Raw genomic sequence first — 18,335 nt, forward strand, 5'->3', positions numbered from 1 at the left:
TCTGGACAGGGTGACGTGCTGAAGGACCAAGGGAAGAGTGCAGGGAAGGTGGAAAGTGTAAGTGGCAAGGAACCCTATGCAAATGCTGTGTCTGTTAAGGTTGAGCTGTGCAAAGAAGAAAGTAAAGCTTTATGTTTCAAGTTGCAACAGAACTGTGTCTCTGTTTGTACACAAACGACTGGAGGGGACCTTAGGCAACAGAGAAGAGGCCCAGATGGTGCAAACAATAAACAGGCAAGTACATTGGTCATTGGACGTTATTTGCATGTGACGGGAGACCAGGGTGCGAAAGACCTGCTAATCTCAGCCACGACTACGTCCCTGGATGTCCCATACACTGGCATCGGAAAATCCTATTATTATTATTATTATTACTATTATATTATTATGATACTAGAATTATTTAATCTTATATAGAATATTATTGGTACTTTCAGAAATATTGGTCTTGTAGTACATTTTGACTTCCTTCAGGCAGGGTAATATTATTAATACATATCCTTCAAATGCTGGGGGGCGAGTACTGTCTGGGTCTGTGTGATTTCAAATGCCAGCACTGAATTTCAGTCCCAGTCCGTCCCTGTTGGATGCTATGGGCAACAAAGACAATTTTTCTTTTAGACAGTTTTGATACGTTCTCTGTTCTCCCCAATATACATCCTCTTTTATGAGCTGCACCTCTGCTAGGTAGGAAACAATATGGTGGGATATTTTAAATATTAACTTGTCACCAGAAAAAAAAACACTATTAACCTGCAGATTAAATCAGTGCTGGCACCGCCCCTGTGACTAAATGCCGCGGGGGGGGAAATAATGTTAATTTTTTTTCCCTGCAGCGTTCAGGTAAGTGCGAGTGCGGGGAAGATTAGTAATGCTATTAACCTGCAGATTAACCCCATATCTGAAGATGAATAGCGCTTTTTCTTGTGGCAGGTTCCCTTTAAGTGGCGTTTCATTCATTTTAGAGGACAAAACCGTTTTGCTTCAAACTAGAGATATTATGTTTGCTCTTGATCAGGAGATAAAATGTTATCTAGTCGAATCTGGTTAATCTTAGAATAATGTGAGATAATCACATGTTGTCTGTTGTAAGAAAATAAAAGGAAAAGAAAGACCTTAGAAAAAGCCAGCAGACAAAATGCAGCTGTTCCTACTTTTGTGCTGTGTTGCAGCCAGTCTCAGCGTTCATCATGGCCGGCGATTTGACAAGTACAGTTCTTTTCTATGCATAGTGAAACTTTCATTGAATGGATGATGTGCTGATCTGTTAATATGGACAGTATTACAATTTTTGTGTTTCTTATTGTAATTTATATTCATTCTTTTGCAGTGAGAAACTATTTCATGTTACTCCTGGAAATGACGTTGAGGTGGCATTCATTAAATATTTGGGCAGCATAATGGAGGTGAGTTATTTGATATCTGCTCATATTTACATACAGTATATTTAAGAATATGATATGCTGTATTTTCCTCATGTACAGGCATTATGTAGGACCTTAGGTATCCATGGTTACGACTACTACAAACTAACTATTTATACCTATATCAGTGGTCGTGACCATGGATACCTAATGTCCTGCAATGCCTGCACATGAGGAAAGAGACACAGCTAATCAGAAAAACTATACTACATTTGTAATTGGAGGTATTTGCTAATATTATTATTGTTACACCTACCACACTTTGGGATAGGATCTTGGAGATGTGAATACCCCTTTAATAAAATGGTTCTAGACCTAATTGCAGTCCGGGGATAACATCTGCTACTAGAAATGATCAAAGCTGCAAAAATTTGACTTTGTCAGCTTGCATGGATCTAACTGAAAAATTCAATTCGCAGCAAACTTGATCTGCATGAATTGAATATTATGCACACCTGTCCCTCTGTCGTCGCAGCCCTCTGTCAGATCCCCCTCATGTGCATCCTCATTGGCATCTTTACTGTGACATCCAAGGCCCAGTCAAGCCTGAATCTACCCGCTAGAGTGAAGAGGCTGAAGAAAATGCGCGCAGCAGAGGAAGGGAAAAATGAGAGGTGCTGAGCATCATATGATAGACTGTAAGGACAGTGCGACAGGTGACCTTGACCATTTGTCTTGCACTGCATGGATCAGAAAAATAGTGGCCACGTCTGACTGTAATTTTGCTGAATTTGTATGTAGCAAAAAAAATATCTATATTCTGGAGAATCTATAATATTGTGTTAATACAAGCAAATAATAGAAAGAATTGTAGAGGGGACAAACACATGGTCAGGTGAGTGTAGGGGGACAGGGAGGTAAAGAGAGAGTGGTGATGAATTGAGTAGGGCCCGAGTAGGAGACCACTTGATTCTTCTAGATGAAGGTAGTTCATGGAGAATTGAGGGAAGTAGAAACCTTTAAGCGTAGTGGAGATTTGGCAAAGGAGGTATGCTTGGTGTATTCCGCCTAGGTTAGCCACATTTTTTCAAATCTATGTACTCTGTGTGTGAGTACAGCTGATAGCTTTCCCTTACTCATATAACAAGATAGATGTCTTTTGACTTCAGCGAAAAAGTCAAAAGTCCTAGATTTTAAGCTAATGCGATATGATAGGTATAGTGGTATGTCTTCGTTGGACAGGCAGGAGCCATAATAAGGTGTCGAGAGTTAGTGGATGGTACTCTGGAGCTTCCAAGGAGAGCCAGAGATGTGGATCAGATAAGGCATAATATAGTGCCAATTGGACTAGTTGAGCTGCTTGATAATATTTGTTGAGATTGGGAACACCCAGCTCTCCATTCAAGCGATGGCGGTATATCATGGCTTTGTTGACTCAGGGGAGACCCCCATTCCAAATGAAAGTATTCATTAGATGTTGAACTATTTTAAGATAACGAGTTGGGAATGAAACTGGGGGAACTCTGAATAAGTAGAGTAGTTTAGAGAGCAACATCATTTTAAATGAATCTAGCCATGAATGCAGCCATGAGAACTGTAATTTCCCCCACATTTGGAGTATTGTATGAAGTTAAGTAGCATTTGGGGGTAATTAGCAGAGAAGAGGGAATTTAGATTAGCGGTCAATTTAGGTCTGAAATGTATTCAAAGTTTTGTAGAGAATGGAGCAGAGTGGAAAATGATATTTGAGGAGCGGTAGTAAAAGAAGCAGAATATCGGCAGCAGACATAAAAATCTTGGTGGGGATTTACAGGATTTCTATTCCTTCGATCTGCGGGTTGTGCTGAAGGCTAATTGCTAGGAGTTTGATTGCAAGTAAGAAAAGTAGCAGAGATAGGGGGCAGCCTTAGCATGAGCCTCTTTTGATAGGGAAGGAGGCAGAGGAGAAGTCATTGTAGTGGACTTGTGCTGAGGGATGGCGGTATAGAGCATAAATCCATGAGAAAAAAATGGTCAGGATCTCCACAACACCGCAAGAAAGTAGGTTCAAAAGGTCGAGTCAAATGACTTTAATATAGAAGGATAAAAGCATAGCTGCCACATTGGTTGCTTACAGTGGTGTGGGAGATGGGAAACCCTTGGTACATTATTGGAAGTTTATATGTGGGGAACAAAGCCAACTTTGTCCTTGTGTGTAAGGGAAACCAAACTAGAGTTCAAATGCTGAGCTAAGATTTTAGCTAAGAGTTTGAGGTCTATGTTAATTAAGAATATGGGTCTATAGTTAGATTGTGATTTATGATCCAAGTTTGACTTAGGTATCTTAGATATAGCTGCTGTTAAGGCTGCTGCTCATGCTTTTTGCCCATCTCTCAGATAGTTTAAATAACTAGTGAGATGGAGGATAAGAGTAACTAGCCATAGTATCGATTTTCAAGGTGTTGTTGAAACCAGTGGGTAATCCATTGTGGGTTAGACGTTATACCAGTTTCGTTGCTCAACCATATTTGGGGATGTAGTATGGGGAGGCATTTTAGGCATGAAACGAGATTGGAGTTTCTTTTATTATTGAGAGCGTGAAACTGTCGTTGGGACTGTTAAAGGGCTCACTGCAAAAAATAAAACACATGACCAGCACCTCTATATAGTGTGAACAGGTGCAAGCTGCAATGACTGCATAGCATTAGTGATGAGCGAGCATGATCGGTGCTCGCGATGCTTGGTGAGTGGAGAACATTTCTGGGGTTGTTCGACAGGAGTTTGGGTCACCGCTCTGCATGTTTGGTGCTCTTTAGAGTGCCAATCAACATGCAGAGATTGCCTGCCACGCACTGTAGCACTGTAAAATTTTGTTGGAGTGTCTTATATAAGTTCTTGACGCCAGTTTGCTGCAAAAAAAATATTTACCTACAGGGCAGATATTTTACACTGTGTTTTGTCCGCCACAGGGATCGCATATCATTGCGCTCAAAATTGTGCCACTTCAGGCCTCCATTGAATTTTTTTTGTTGTATCTTACCCTAGTTATTCACACCAGTTTGCTGCCAAAAAAAAATACAGGCCAGATATTTTAACCCCTCTGTGACCTTAGACGTACTATCCCGTCGAGGTGCCCTGGGCTTATCTGACCCTGGACGGGATAGTACGTCATAGCGATCGGCAGCGCTCACGGGGGGAGCGCCGCCGATCGCGGCCGGGTGTCAGCTGCCTATCGCAGCTGACATCCGGCACTATGTGCCAGGAGCGGTCACGGACCGCCCCCGACACATTAACCCCCGGCACACCGTGATCAAAGATGATCGCGATGTGCCGGCGGTACAGGGAAGCACCGCGCAGGGAGGGGGCTCCCTGCGGGCTTCCCTGAGCCCCCCGCAACAACGCGATGTGATCGCGTTGCTGCGAGGGTCTTACCTCCCTCCCTCCCTGCTCCAGGCCCGGATCCAAGATGGCCGCAGATCCGGGTCCTGCAGGGAGGGAGGTGGCTTCACAGAGCCTGCTCAGAGCAGGCACTGTGAAGCCTGCAGCGCTGAATGTCAGATCGGTGATCTGACAGAGTGCTGTGCAAACTGTCAGATCACTGATCTGTGATGTCCCCCCCTGGGACAAAGTAAAAAAGTTTAAAAAAAATTTCCAAATGTGTAAAAAAAAATTTAAAAAAATATTCCTAAATAATGAAAAAAAAAAAAATATTATTCCCATAAATACATTTCTTCATCTAAATAAAAAAAAAAAAACAATAAAAGTGCACATATTTAGTATTGGCGCGTCCGTAACGACCCGACCTATAAAACTGACCCACTAGTTAACCCCTTCAGTAAACACCGTAAGAAAAAAAAAAAACGAGGCAAAAAACAACACTTTATTATCATACCGCTGAACAAAAAGTGGAATAACACGCAATCAAAAAGACAGATATAAATAACCATGGTACCGCTGAAAGCGTCATCTTGTCCCGCAAAAAAAGAGCCACCACACAGCATCATCAGCAAAAAAGTAAAAAGTTATAGTCCTCAGAATAAAGCAATGCAAAAATAATTTTTTTTTCTGTAAAATAGTTTTTATCATATAAAAGCGCCAAAACATAAAAAAATGATATAAATGAGGTGTCGCTGTAATCGTACTGACCCGAAGAATAAAACTGCTTTATCAATTTTACCAAACGCGGAACGGTATAAACGCCTCCCCCAAAAGAAATTCATGAATAGCTGGTTTTTGGTCATTCTTCCTCACAAAAATCGGAATAAAAAGCGATCAAAAAATGTCACGTGCCCGAAAATGTTACCAATAAAAACGTCAACTCGTCCCGCAAAAAACAAGACCTCAAATGACTCTGTGGACCAAAATATGGAAAAATTATAGCTCTCAAAATGTGGTAACGCAAAAAATATTTTTTGCAATAAAAAGCGTCTTTCAGTGTGTGACGGCTGCCAATCATAAAAATCCGCTAAAAAGCTCGCTATAAAAGTAAATCAAACCCCCCTTCATCACCCCCTTAGTTAGGGAAAAATAAAAAATATGTAATTATTTTCATTTTCCCATTAGGGCTAAGGTTAGGGCTAGGGTTAGGGCTAGGGCTAGGGTTAGGGCTAGGGTTAGGGCTAGGGTTAGGGCTAGGGTTAGGGCTAGGGTTAGGGTTAGGGCTAGGGTTAGGGCTAGGGTTAGGGCTAGGGCTAGGGTTAGGGCTAGGGTTAGGGCTAAGGTTAGGGCTAGGGTTAGGGTTGGGGCTACAGTTAGGGTTGGGGCTAAAGTTAGGGTTTAGATTACATTTACAGTTGGGAATAGGGCTAGGGTTAGGGCTAGGGTTATGGTTAGGGCTAGGGTTAGGGCTAGAGTTAGGGTTAGGGTTAGGGCTACAGTTAGGGTTGGGGCTAAAGTTAGGGTTAGGGTTTAGATTACATTTACAGTTGGGAATAGGGTTGGGATTAGGGTTAGGGGTGTGTCAGGGTTAGAGGTGTGGTTAGGGTTACCGTTGGAATTAGGGTTAGGGGTGTGTTTGGATTAGGGTTTCAGTTATAATTGGGGGGTTTCCACTATTTAGGCACATCAGGGGCTCTCCAAACACGACATGGCGTCCGATCTCAATTCCAGCCAATTCTGCGTTGAAAAAGTAAAACAGTGCTCCTTCCCTTCCGAGCTCTCCCGTGTGCCCAAACAGGGGTTTACGCCAACATATGCGGTATCAGCGTACTCAGGACAAATAGGACAACAACTTTTGTGGTCCAATTTCTCCTGTTACCCTTGGGAAAATACAAAACTGGGGGCTAAAAAATAATTTTTGTGGGAAAACAAAAAGATTTTTTATTTTCACGGCTCTGCGTTATAAACTGTAGTGAAACACTTGGGGGTTCAAAGTTCTCACAACACATCTAGATAAGTTCATTGAGGGGTCTAGTTTTCAATATGGGGTCACTTGTGGGGGGTTTCTACTGTTTAGGTACATTAGGGGCTCTGCAAACGCAATGTGACGCCTGCAGACCAATCCATCTAAGTCTGCATTCCAAATGATGCTCCTTCCCTTCCGAGCCCTCCCATGCGCCCAAACGGTGGTTCCCCCCCACATATCGGGTATCAGCGTACTCAGGACAAATTTGACAACAACATTTAGGGTCCAATTTCTCCTGCTACCCTTGGAAAAATACAAAACTGGGGGCTAAAATATAATTTTTGTGGAAAAAAAATATTTTTTATTTGCACGGCTCTGCGTTATAAACTGTAGTGAAATACTTGGGGGTTCAAAGCTCTCACAACACATCTAGATGAGTTCCTTAGGGGGTCTACTTTCCAAAATGGTGTCACTTGTGGGGGGTTTCTACTGTTTAGGTACATTAGGGGCTCTGCAAACGCAATGTGACGCCTGCAGACCATTCCATCTAAGTCTGCATTCCAAATGGCGCTCCTTCCCTTCCGAGCCCTCCCATGCGCCCAAATGGTGGTTCCCCCGCCACATATGGGGTATCAGCGTACTCAGGACAAATTGGACAACAACTTTTGGGGTCCAATTTCTCCTGTTACCCTAGGGAAAATACAAAACTGGGGGCTAAAAAATAATTTTTGTGGGAAAAAACTTTTGTTTTATTTTTATGGCTCTGCATTATAAACTTCTGTGAAGCCCTTGGTGGGTCAAAGTGCTCACCACACATCCAGATAAGTTCCTTAGGGGGTCTACTTTCCAAAATGGTGTCACTTGTGGGGGGTTTCAATGTTTAGGCACATCAGTGGCTCTCCAAATGCAACATGGCGTCCCATCTCAATTCCTGTCAATTTTGGCATGAAAAGTCAAACGGTGCTCCTTCCCTTCCGAGCTCTACCATGTGCCCAAACAGTGGTTTACCCCCACATATGGGGTATCAGCGTACTCAGGACAAATTGTACAACAAGTTTTGAGGTCCAATTTCTTCTCTAACCCTTGGAAAAATAAAAAATTGGGGGCAAAAATATAATTTTTGTGAAAAAATATGATTTTTTATTTTTACGGTTCTGCATTATAAACTTCTGTGAAGCACTTGGTGGGTCAAAATGCTCACCACACCTCTAGATAAGTTCCTTAGGGGGTCTACTTTCCAATATGGTGTCACTTGTGGGGGGTTTCAATGTTTAGGCACATCAGTGGCTCTCCAAACGCAACATGGCGTCCCATCTCAATTCCTGTCAATTTTGCATTGAAAAGTCAAACGGCGCTCCTTCCCTTCCGAGCTCTCCCATGCGCCCAAACAGTGGTTTACTGCCACATATGGGGTATCAGCGTACTCAGGACAAATTGCACAACAACTTTTGAGGTCCAATTTCTTCTCTTACCCTTGGAAAAATAAAAAATTGGGGGCAAAAATGTAATTTTTGTGAAAAAATATGATTTTTTATTTTTACGGTTCTGCATTATAAACTTCTGTGAAGCACTTGGTGGGTCAAAGTGCTCACCACACCTCTAGATAAGTTCCATAGGGGGTCTACTTTCCAAAATGGTGTCACTTGGGGGGGTTTCAATGTTTAGGCACATCAGTGGCTCTCCAAACGCAACATGGCATCCCATCTCAATTCCTGTCAATTTTGCATTGAAAAGTCAAACGGCGCTCCTTCCCTTCCGAGCTCTCCCATGCGCCCAAACAGTGGTTTACTGTCACATATGGGGTATCAGCGTACTCAGGACAAATTGGACAACAACTTTTGGGGTCCATTTTCTCCTGTTACCCTTGGTAAAATAAAACAAATTGGAGCTGAAGTAAATTTTTTGTGAAAAAAAGTTAAATGTTCATTTTTATTTAAACATTCCAAAAATTCCTATTAAACACCTGAAGGGTTAATAAACTTCTTGAATGTGGTTTTGAGCACCTTGAGGGGTGCAGTTTTTAGAATGGTGTCACACTTGGGTATTTTCTATCATTTAGACCCCTCAAAATGACTTCAAATGAGATGTGGTCCCTAAAAAAGAAATGGTGTTGTAAAAATGAGAAATTGCTGGTCAACTTTTAACCCTTATAACTCCCTAACAAAAAAAAAATGTGGTTCCAAAATTATGCTGATGTAAAGTAGACATGTGGGAAATGTTACTTATTAAGTATTTTGTGTGACATATCTCTGTGATTTAATTGCATAAAAATTCAATGTTTGAAAATTGCGAAATTTTCATAATTTTTGCCAAATTTCCGTTTTTTTCACAAATAAACGCAGGTACTATCAAATAAATTTTACCACTATCATGAAGTACAATATGTCACGAGAAAACATTGTCAGAATCACCAGGATCCGTTGAAGCGTTCCAGAGTTATAACCTCATAAAGGGACAGTGGTCAGAATTGTAAAAATTGGCCTGGTCATTGACGTGCAAACCACCCTTGGGGGTAAAGGGGTTAAAGTGGGGTATCTGCGTCACAGGCATCACATATCATTGCGCTTAAAATATTGCCATTTGAGCCCTCCGTTGATTTTTTTGCTGTGTCTTAGCCTAGCTATTCACAGCAGTTTGCTGCAAAAAAAAAAATACAGGCCAGATATTTAAAAGGGGGGTATCTCCGTCACATGCCTCACCTATCAGTGGGCTCAAAATTGTGGCATTTGAGGCCTCCATTGAACTCTTTTTGCTGTGTCTTAGCCTAATTCTTGACACCATTTTGCTGTAAAAAAAAATACAGGCCAGATTTTTTAACCCCTTTCTGACATTCGACGTACTATCCCTTCCATGGACGGGATACTATGTCGAAGCCGATCGGCCACACACACGGGTGGTGTGTCGCCAATTGGGGGCAGGTGTCAGCTGATTCTCACAGCTGACACCTGGCACTAAGTGCCAGCAGTGTTCACTGACCGCTCCCGGCACTTTATACTCCGATACACTGCGATCAAGCAAGATCGCAGCGTTCCGGTGCCGGAAGAGGTATAGAGAAGCATCGCATTGTCCTGAGGGTCTCCATGGAGACCCCTGGCACCAAGATGGCCGCGGGGTCCTTCCAGGTCCTGCAGGCAGGTGGCTTGTGAGCTCCTGCTAAGAGCAGGTGCCGGCAAGTCTACTTCACTGCTTGTCAGATCACTGATCTGATACAGTGCAGTGAAAAGTGTCAGATCAGCGATCTGATTTAATGTAGTGATGTCCTATCCTGGGAAAAATTTAAAAAGTAAAAAAAAAATATTAGCATGTGTAAAAAATGTTTTTTTAAATTCCTAAATAAAGAAAAAAATAAAATTAATATTATCAAATAAATACATTTCTTTATGTAAATAAAAAAAACAATAAAAGTGCACATATTTAGTATCGCCAAGTCCGTAACGACCCGAACTATAAAATTGTCCCACTAGTTAACCCTTTTAGTGAACCTCCCAAAAAAGGCAAAAAAACAATGCTTTATCATCATACCTCCGAACAAAAAGTGGTATAACACGCGATCAAAAATACGGATATAAATAAACATGGTACCGCTGAAAACATCATCTTATCCCACAAAAAACTAGCCACCATATAGCTCCATCACCGAAAAAATAAAAAAGTTATAGCTCTCAGAATAAAGCGATGCAAAAATAATTATTTCTTATATAAAAAAGTTATTATTGTATGAAAGCGCCAAAACATAAAAAAATAATATAAATGAGGTATTTCTGTAATCGTACTAAACCAAAGAATAAAACTACTTTATCAATTTTACCACATGTGGAACAGTATAAACGCTCCCCCCCCACACCCAAAATAAATTAATGAATTGCTGGTTTTTGTTCATTCTGCCTCACAAAAATCGTAGTAAAAAGCGATCAAAAAATGTCATGTGCCCGAAAATTATACCAATAAAAACGTCAATTCGTCCTGCAAAAAACAAGACCTCACATGACTCTGTGCGCCAAAATGTGGAAAAATTATAGCTCTCAAAATGTGGTAATGCAAAAACTATTTTTTGCAATACAAAGCGTCTTTTAGCGTGTGACAGCTTCTAAACATAAAAACCCGCTATAAATAGTAAATCAAACCCCCTTTATCACCCCCTTAGTTAGGGAAAACTAATAAAATAAAAAAATGTATTTCCAATTTCCCATTAGGGTTATGGTTACGGCTAAATTTAGGGTTAGGGTTGGAGCTAAAGATAGGTTTAAGGTTGGGGCTAAAGTTAGGGTTAGGGTTTGGATTAGGGTTGGGATTACATTTATGGTTGGAATTAGGGTTAGGGTTGGGATTAGGGTTATGGGAGTGTCAGGGTTAGGGGTGTGGTTAAGGTTATGGTTAGTGTTGGGATTTGGGTTAGGGGTGTGTTGGGGTTATGGGTGTGTTGGGCTTAGGGTTGTGGTTAGGGTTGGTATTAGGGTTAGGGGTGTGTTCATGTTAGGGGTGTGGTTAGGGTTATGGTTAGGGTTGGGATTAGGGTTGGAGTTAGAATGTGTGTTGGGGTTAGGGTTGGAGTTAGAATTGGGGAGTTTCCACTGTTTAGGCACATCAGGGGCTCCCCAAACGTGACATGGTGTCCGATCTCACTTCCAGCCAATTCTGTTTTGAAAAAGTCAAACGGTGCTCCTTCCCTTCTGAGCTCTGCCGTGCACCCAAACAGTGGTTTACCCCCACATATGGGGTATCAACGTACTCAGGACAAATTGGACAACAACTTTTGGGGTCCAATTTCTCCTGTTACCCTTGTGAAAATAAAAATGTACACAGTCCTCTGGCGCCGATATATTGATGACGTGATATTTATTTGGTCGGGTGGCCCTCAATCTCTTGAATTATTTTTAACTGGGATTAATCAAAATGATTTTTATTTAAATTTTAACGCTACTACTAGTATGCAAAGTATTAACTTTTTGGATTTAACAGTTTTTATTGAAGACTCCTGTATACACACCCGTACTTTTAAAAAGCCTACTGACGCTAACAGTTTTATTAACATCAATAGTTGCCATTTACCCACATGGCTGATTAACGTACCCAAAAGCCAGTATATGAGGTTACATCGCAACTGTTCAAAAATCCAACACTATGAGAAGGAAGCAAATGAACTAACTAAAAAATTTTTGGAAAAAGGCTACGATTTACAGACATTAGAAGCCTCAAAAAATTTTGTTTCCACTCTTCCTCGTAGAGACCTATTAAAAGAAAAACCCCAGAAGGTCAGTATTGACCAAATGGGGTTTGTCCCTATTATTACACAGTACAATTCAAATTCTTTCCTTCTTAGGAACATAGTAAAAAAACATTGGGGTATCTTGAAAGACGACAAAATTTTGGGCAGTCATATCCCTACTCACCCACGTTTTATTTATAAAAAAGCCCGGAATTTGGGAAATCTGATTGCACCAACAGTACAAACTCAGCAGATTCCCAGTACAAAAATTTTTTTTGATCAAACTCTTGCGGGCTTTTTTCCATGTCGCAAATGCGCAATGTGTAGAAAGACACAAACTAAAAAACTTCGCACATTAGCCAGGAACGGAAAAGATCACGCCATTAAACAATATATCACTTGCACAACGGAAGGAGTCATATACACTATAAAGTGTCTGTGTGATAAATTATATGTGGGCAGGACTAAGCGCCCACTTAAAATAAGAATCAGTGAACACATGCGTAATGTTAAACGAAATTTCACTGGACACCCTTTGTCTAAACACTTTGTGGAAAAGCACAATAGTGATATTAACTTAATGGAAATAACTGGACTGGAAAGAATACAAATACCATGGAGAAAAGGTAATTACATCGCTCTGATGTCCAGAGCAGAATGCAAATGGATTTTTGTATTGGATACTCTTATTCCAAAAGGACTAAACAGTGACTTTGAATTGTTTGGTTTTATGTAAGGATACTATTGGTCCTTTCTGCCATCTGCACATTCACTCTATTGGAACTTTTTTCATTGCATCACGTGACTGGTGATGTCACGGCAGGTCCTGCTCTGTGATCACACATGTAGCAGATTGGACCCCTTCCCCTATATAAGGGTTAATTAGGGCATTAAGGACCATCCCTGATGAAGGAAAGCGCTTCTTTCCGAAATGCGTTGGATACTATTGGTTCTTTCTGCTATCTGCACGTTTATTCTATTTGAACTTGTTTTACTGCATCACGTGACTGGTGATGTCACGGCAGGTCCTGCTCTGTGATCACACACTGTGAGGAGATCGCTATCACCGCGTGCAGCCACTACTACGGGCAGCCGGGACTCTCCAGACAACACAGGACGCTGGACATCTACATCAGCAGGAGCAACGTGGAAGGAATACCTCTCATCTATCCACTATCAGTGTTCTGCTTAAGGTAACCAGTGGCGTACATGCATCGGATTTCCGACCCGGTTTAATCCAATTGCAGTACGCCTCATTACCCTCATTTTTAGTGAAGCTTTGCCATCGGCCGGGGCCGCTTCTTGCATCATGACTGTTATCACCAGTTTTTCATTTTTATAATATACTTTTTTTTTTTTTTTGCCGCATTCCCACAGTGGGAGACTAGTTTTCAGCTAAACAAAGTTCATAGCAATACTCCTTTTGTGCTATTACTTTTAAATAAGTGCGTGGCATTCACTATCTTTGTCCTCTCTCTAGCTGTTGCACATTGCTACAGACAGATACAGCGTTACTATAGTCCTTTTAAATACAAATAAGGGGCTGCTGACATCAATTCGGTTTAACTTATGGTGTTGTATAATTACCATACAAACTATTGATCTTTTGTTTAGGAGTCTTTACTATAGTTGGTATTTATTCTGGGAAGAGTGCCAGCTTATATTTGTAGATTGTTTGTGTACAGGTTCATGTATTTATTGTTCTATTAAATTTACGTCCACTTTATCTTTGATCTCGTTGTACGCGAATTTATATATATTTTTTATATTACATTTTTTGACAAATAAGTGGTTATTGTCTAAATTCGCAGCAGTACGAGACCTGTATACTCAGCGCCGCAGTAATTTTTTATAATTTTAAAAATAATTTTTGTGGGGAAAAAAATATTTTTCATTTTCACGGCTCTGCGTTATAAACTTTAGTGAAATACTTAGGGGTTTCAAGTTCTCACAACACATCTAGATAAGTTCCTTGGGGGGTTTAGTTTCCAATATGGGGTCACTTGTGGGATGATTCTACTGTTTAGGTACATCAGGGGCTTTCCAAACGCAATGTGACACCCACAGACCATTCCATCAAAGTCTGCCTTCCAAAACGGCACTCTTTCCCTTCCAAACTCTGCCATGCACCCAAACGGTGGTTCCTCTCCACATATGGGGTATCAGCGTACTCAGGACAAATTGCACAATAACTTTTGGCATCCATTTTCTCCAGATACCCTTGGGAAAATAAAAAAATGCAGGCTAAAATATAATTTATGAGGAAAAAAATGTTTGTTTTTTTATTTTCACGGCTCTACATTATAAACTTTAGTGAAACAATTGGGGGTTCAAAGTGCTCATCACACATCTGAATAAGTTCCTTTGGTGGTCTAGGTTTCAAAATGGGGTCACTTGTGTGGGGTTTCCACTGTTTAGGCTCATCAGGGGCTCTCCAAACGCGACATAACGTCCAATCTCAATTCCAGCCAATTATGCATTGTAAAAGTCAAAAGGTGCTCCTTTCCTTTTGAGCTCTGCCATGCGCCCAAATAGTGGTTTACTCCCACATATGGGGTATCAGCATACTCAGGACAAATTGCACAACTTTTGGGGTCCAAGTTCTCCTGTTATCCTTAGGAAAATTAGAAATTGGGGCGAAAAGATTATTTTTATGAAAAAAAAATATGATTTTATTTTTTTACAGCTCTACATTATATACTTCTGTGAAGCAGTTAGGGGTTCAAAGTGCTCATCACACATCTAGATAAGTTCTTTAGGGGGTCTAATTTCCAAAATGGGGTCACATGTGGGGTGTTTCCACTGTTTAGCCACATCAGGGACTCTCCAAACACGACATGGCATCCGATCTCAATTCCAGCCAATTTTGCATTGAAAAGTCAAATGGCGCTCCTTCCCTTCCAAGCTCTGCCTTGTGCCCAAACAGTTGTTTACTCCCAAATATGGGGTATCAGCATACTCAGGACAAATTTCACAACAACTTTTGGGGTCCAATTTCTCCTGTTATCCTTGGTAAAATAAAACAAATTGGATCTGAAGTAAATTTTTTATGAAAAAAAAAGTTACATGCTCTTTTTTTTATTAAACATTCCAAAAATTCCTGTGAAGTACCTGAATGGTTAAAAAAACTTGGTGAATGTGGTTTTGAGCACTTTTAAGAATGATGTCATTTTTGGGTATTTTCTATCATGCTGACCCCTCAAAGTGACTTCAAATGTGATGGCTCCCTAAAAAAATTGGAGTTGTAAAAATGAGTAATCGCTGGTCAATTTTAACCCTTATAACTCCCTAACAAAAAAAAATTTGGTTCCAAAATTGTGCTGATGTAAAGTAGACATGTGGGAAATGTTACTTATTAAGCATTTTGTGTGACATATCTGTGTGATTTAAGGGCATGAAAATTCAAATTTGGAAAATTGTGAAATTTTTAAAAGTTTTGCCAAATTTTAATTTTTTTCACAAATAAACGCAAGTCATATCAAATAAATTTTATGACTATCATGAAGTACGATATGTCACAAGAAAACAATGTCAGAATCACCAGGATCCATTGAAGGGTTCTAGAATTATAGCCTCATAAAAGGACAGTGGTCAGAATTGTAAAAATTGCACTAGTAATTAACATGCAAACCACCCTTAGAGGTAAAGGGGTTAAAGTGGTGTATCTCCGTCAAATGCCTCATCTATCAGTGAGCTAAAAATTGTAGCATTTGAGGCCTCCATTGAACTGTTTTTGCTGTGTCTTAGCCTAGTTATTGAAACTATTTTGCTGTAAAAAAAAATACAGGCCAGATATTTTAACGTGGGGTATCTCCGTCACATGCCTCATCTATTTGTGGGCAAAAATTTTGGCATTTGAGGCCTCCATTGAACTGTTTTTGCTGCGTCTAGTCAACAGCGTCGCTGTTTGGTCGCTGGAGAGCTGTCACACAGACAGCTCTCCAGCGACCAACGATCCCGAAGTCCCCTGGTAACAAGGGTAAACATCGGGTTACTAAGCGCAGGGCCACGCTTAGTAACCCGATGTTTACCCTGGTTACCAGCGTAAACGTAAAAAAAAAAAACACTACATACTTACATTCCGTGTCTGTCCCCCGGCGCTGTGCTTCTCTGCACTGACAGTGAGCACCGGACAGCCGGAAAGCACAGCGGTGACGTCACTGCTGTACTTTACGGCTGGCCGGCGCTCACCAGTCAGTGCGGGAAGCTGAAGGCGAGGGACATGACCAGACACTGGGAATGTAAGTATGTAGTGTTTGTTTTTTTTTACATTTACACTGGTAACCAGGGTAAATATCAGGTTACTAAGTGCGGCCCTGCGCTTAGTAACCCGATATTTACCCTGGTTACCAGTGAAGACATCGCTAAATCGGCATCACACACGCCGATTCAGCGATGTCAGCGGGAGATCCAGCGACGAAATAAAGTTTCAAATGATCTGCTACGACGTACGATTCTCAGCGGGGTCCCTCATCGCAGTAGCGTGTCAGACACAGCGAGATCGTAATTATATCGCTGGAACATCACGGATCGTGCCGTCCTAGCGACCAAAGTGCCACCGTGTGATGGTACCCTTAGTCTAGTTCTTGACACTATTTTGCTGTAAAAAAAATACAGGTCAGATATTTTAAAGTGAGGTATCTCTGTCACACCCCTCATCTATCTGTGGGCTAAAAATTGTGGCATTTGAGGACTCCATTGAACTGTTTTTGCTTTGTTTTAGTCTAGTTATTGACACTAGTTTGCTGAAACAAAAAATTGTTACCTACAGGCCAGATATTTTAAACTGTGGTTTTCCCGCACACGGATCACATATATGTTCAATCCAAATTCAGGCATTTGTAGTGAACGCGGAAAATGTTGTAGTCCATTTAAAATGGGGAAGTAGACATGATGGTGATGGTGCATGCAGAGGGCGAGGCCGAGGCCGTGGGCAAGCTGATTTTGGGCCACAACACGCCCACATCTTCTCGCTTGACCTTCCTGTCTCAATTACTAGCAGACCGCAGCAGCACGCCACTCTTGAACCCAGAGCAGTGTTAAAAATTTGTTGGTTGGATAGCGGATAATGCTTCCAGTCACTTTGCCACCACCACCACCCTGTTTTCCACATGGTCAAGTCTGAGTAGCCATAAGTGTGGACCACATATTCCTCACCCTGATCCTCCTTCCTCCCACAATGCCAAGTGCCCAGAGACAACTAATTCCACACTTGGACACTCCAAAGAGCTGTTCAATTATCTATTTAGAGATTCGAGCCTCTCTCTCGGTCCACTTGAAGCGGGCAAGAGGAGATCGCATGTAGCAATGCCAAAATATTTGAGCAGCCACGGTCACACGAAGTCGATAGTGGGAACGTGTCACAAGAGGTGGACGATGATGAGACACAATTGCCAGAAAGTCAGGAGAAGGATCAGGGTGGGGAAGTGGAAGAGGAGGTGGTGGATGATATAGTAACTGACCCAACCTGGCAGGAGGAAATGCAGAGTGAGGACAGCAGCACATAGGGGGAGAGAAGTGTAGTACCCCAACAGGCAGCAAGAAGCAGTTTGGTGGCCGCAGACAGAAGGCAGGCAACTGTTCCCCGTAACACCAACCCGATGGAAGTTTGCAGTACAACTGTTAGGTCTTCCCAAGTCTGGTTGTTTTTTAAAGACTCTGCTGATAACCCCAAAAAGGCCATTGCACCATCTGCCATGCCCGCATCAGCAGGGGTAGCAAAACTACCAGCCTGACCATCACCAGCATGATCAGGCACATACCATGCCTGGCTCATGTGCTTAACCTCGTTGTTCAATGCTTTCTCAAAAGCCACCCGGAACTTGCCAGATCTGCTTTTCAAAGCACGCCGCCTGTTTGCCCATTTTAGACGCCTGTTTCCCCATTTTAGAAAGTCAGTTGCAGCTTCCGCCGCCCTTGCCGTCCTTCAGCAGCGTTTGCAGCTTCCGGATTACCGACTGTTGTTTGATGTCACCACACATTGGAACTCTACACTGCAGATGCTAGAAAGGATTTGTGAGCAGAAGAGGGCAGTTGATGACTACCAGCATCATCAAGGCATTGGTATTCAGTTCAGACTCTACACATAAGACCTCATGAGTGGACATAAATGTCAGACATATGTACCATCCTCCAAAACTTTGAGGACTCCAGCAAGATGGTGAGCGGTGATAACGCCATAATTGGTGTCACCATCTCACTTCTCTATGTTCTGAAATGCTCTCTGCTCACAATCAAAGAGGATGCATAGCAGGCGGAGCATGATGAGACAGAGCAAGGAAGCATACAGGGTGATTACTCACAGCCCAGCCTTATCTCATCCCAACGTGGATTGGGTGACAATGAGGAAGATGAGGAGGAGGAAGAGCAGGAGCTAGTTTCATGCATTATAGACGGTGCTGCAAACACAACTGTCATACCGTCTGTTCAGCGTGGATCGCCT

General features: G+C 41.7%; 1 protein-coding gene across 2 annotated transcripts in view; it reads left to right on the forward strand.

Moving 5' to 3' along the window:
* Positions 1-1,072: 1,072 nt before the first annotated feature.
* Positions 1,073-18,335, forward strand: part of LOC138638370 (mast cell carboxypeptidase A-like) — a 62,900-nt gene continuing 45,637 nt past the window's right edge. For both annotated transcript variants that reach the window (XM_069727603.1, XM_069727604.1), the window contains exons 1-2: positions 1,073-1,209; positions 1,331-1,406. In XM_069727603.1, the coding sequence (XP_069583704.1) occupies positions 1,139-1,209; positions 1,331-1,406 (147 nt within the window). In that variant the 5' untranslated portion in view covers positions 1,073-1,138. The remainder of the gene's footprint in view (positions 1,210-1,330; positions 1,407-18,335) is intronic.

The sequence above is a fragment of the Ranitomeya imitator genome, chromosome 5, assembly GCF_032444005.1.
Source record: "Ranitomeya imitator isolate aRanImi1 chromosome 5, aRanImi1.pri, whole genome shotgun sequence".
Classification (NCBI taxonomy): Eukaryota; Metazoa; Chordata; class Amphibia; order Anura; family Dendrobatidae; genus Ranitomeya; species Ranitomeya imitator.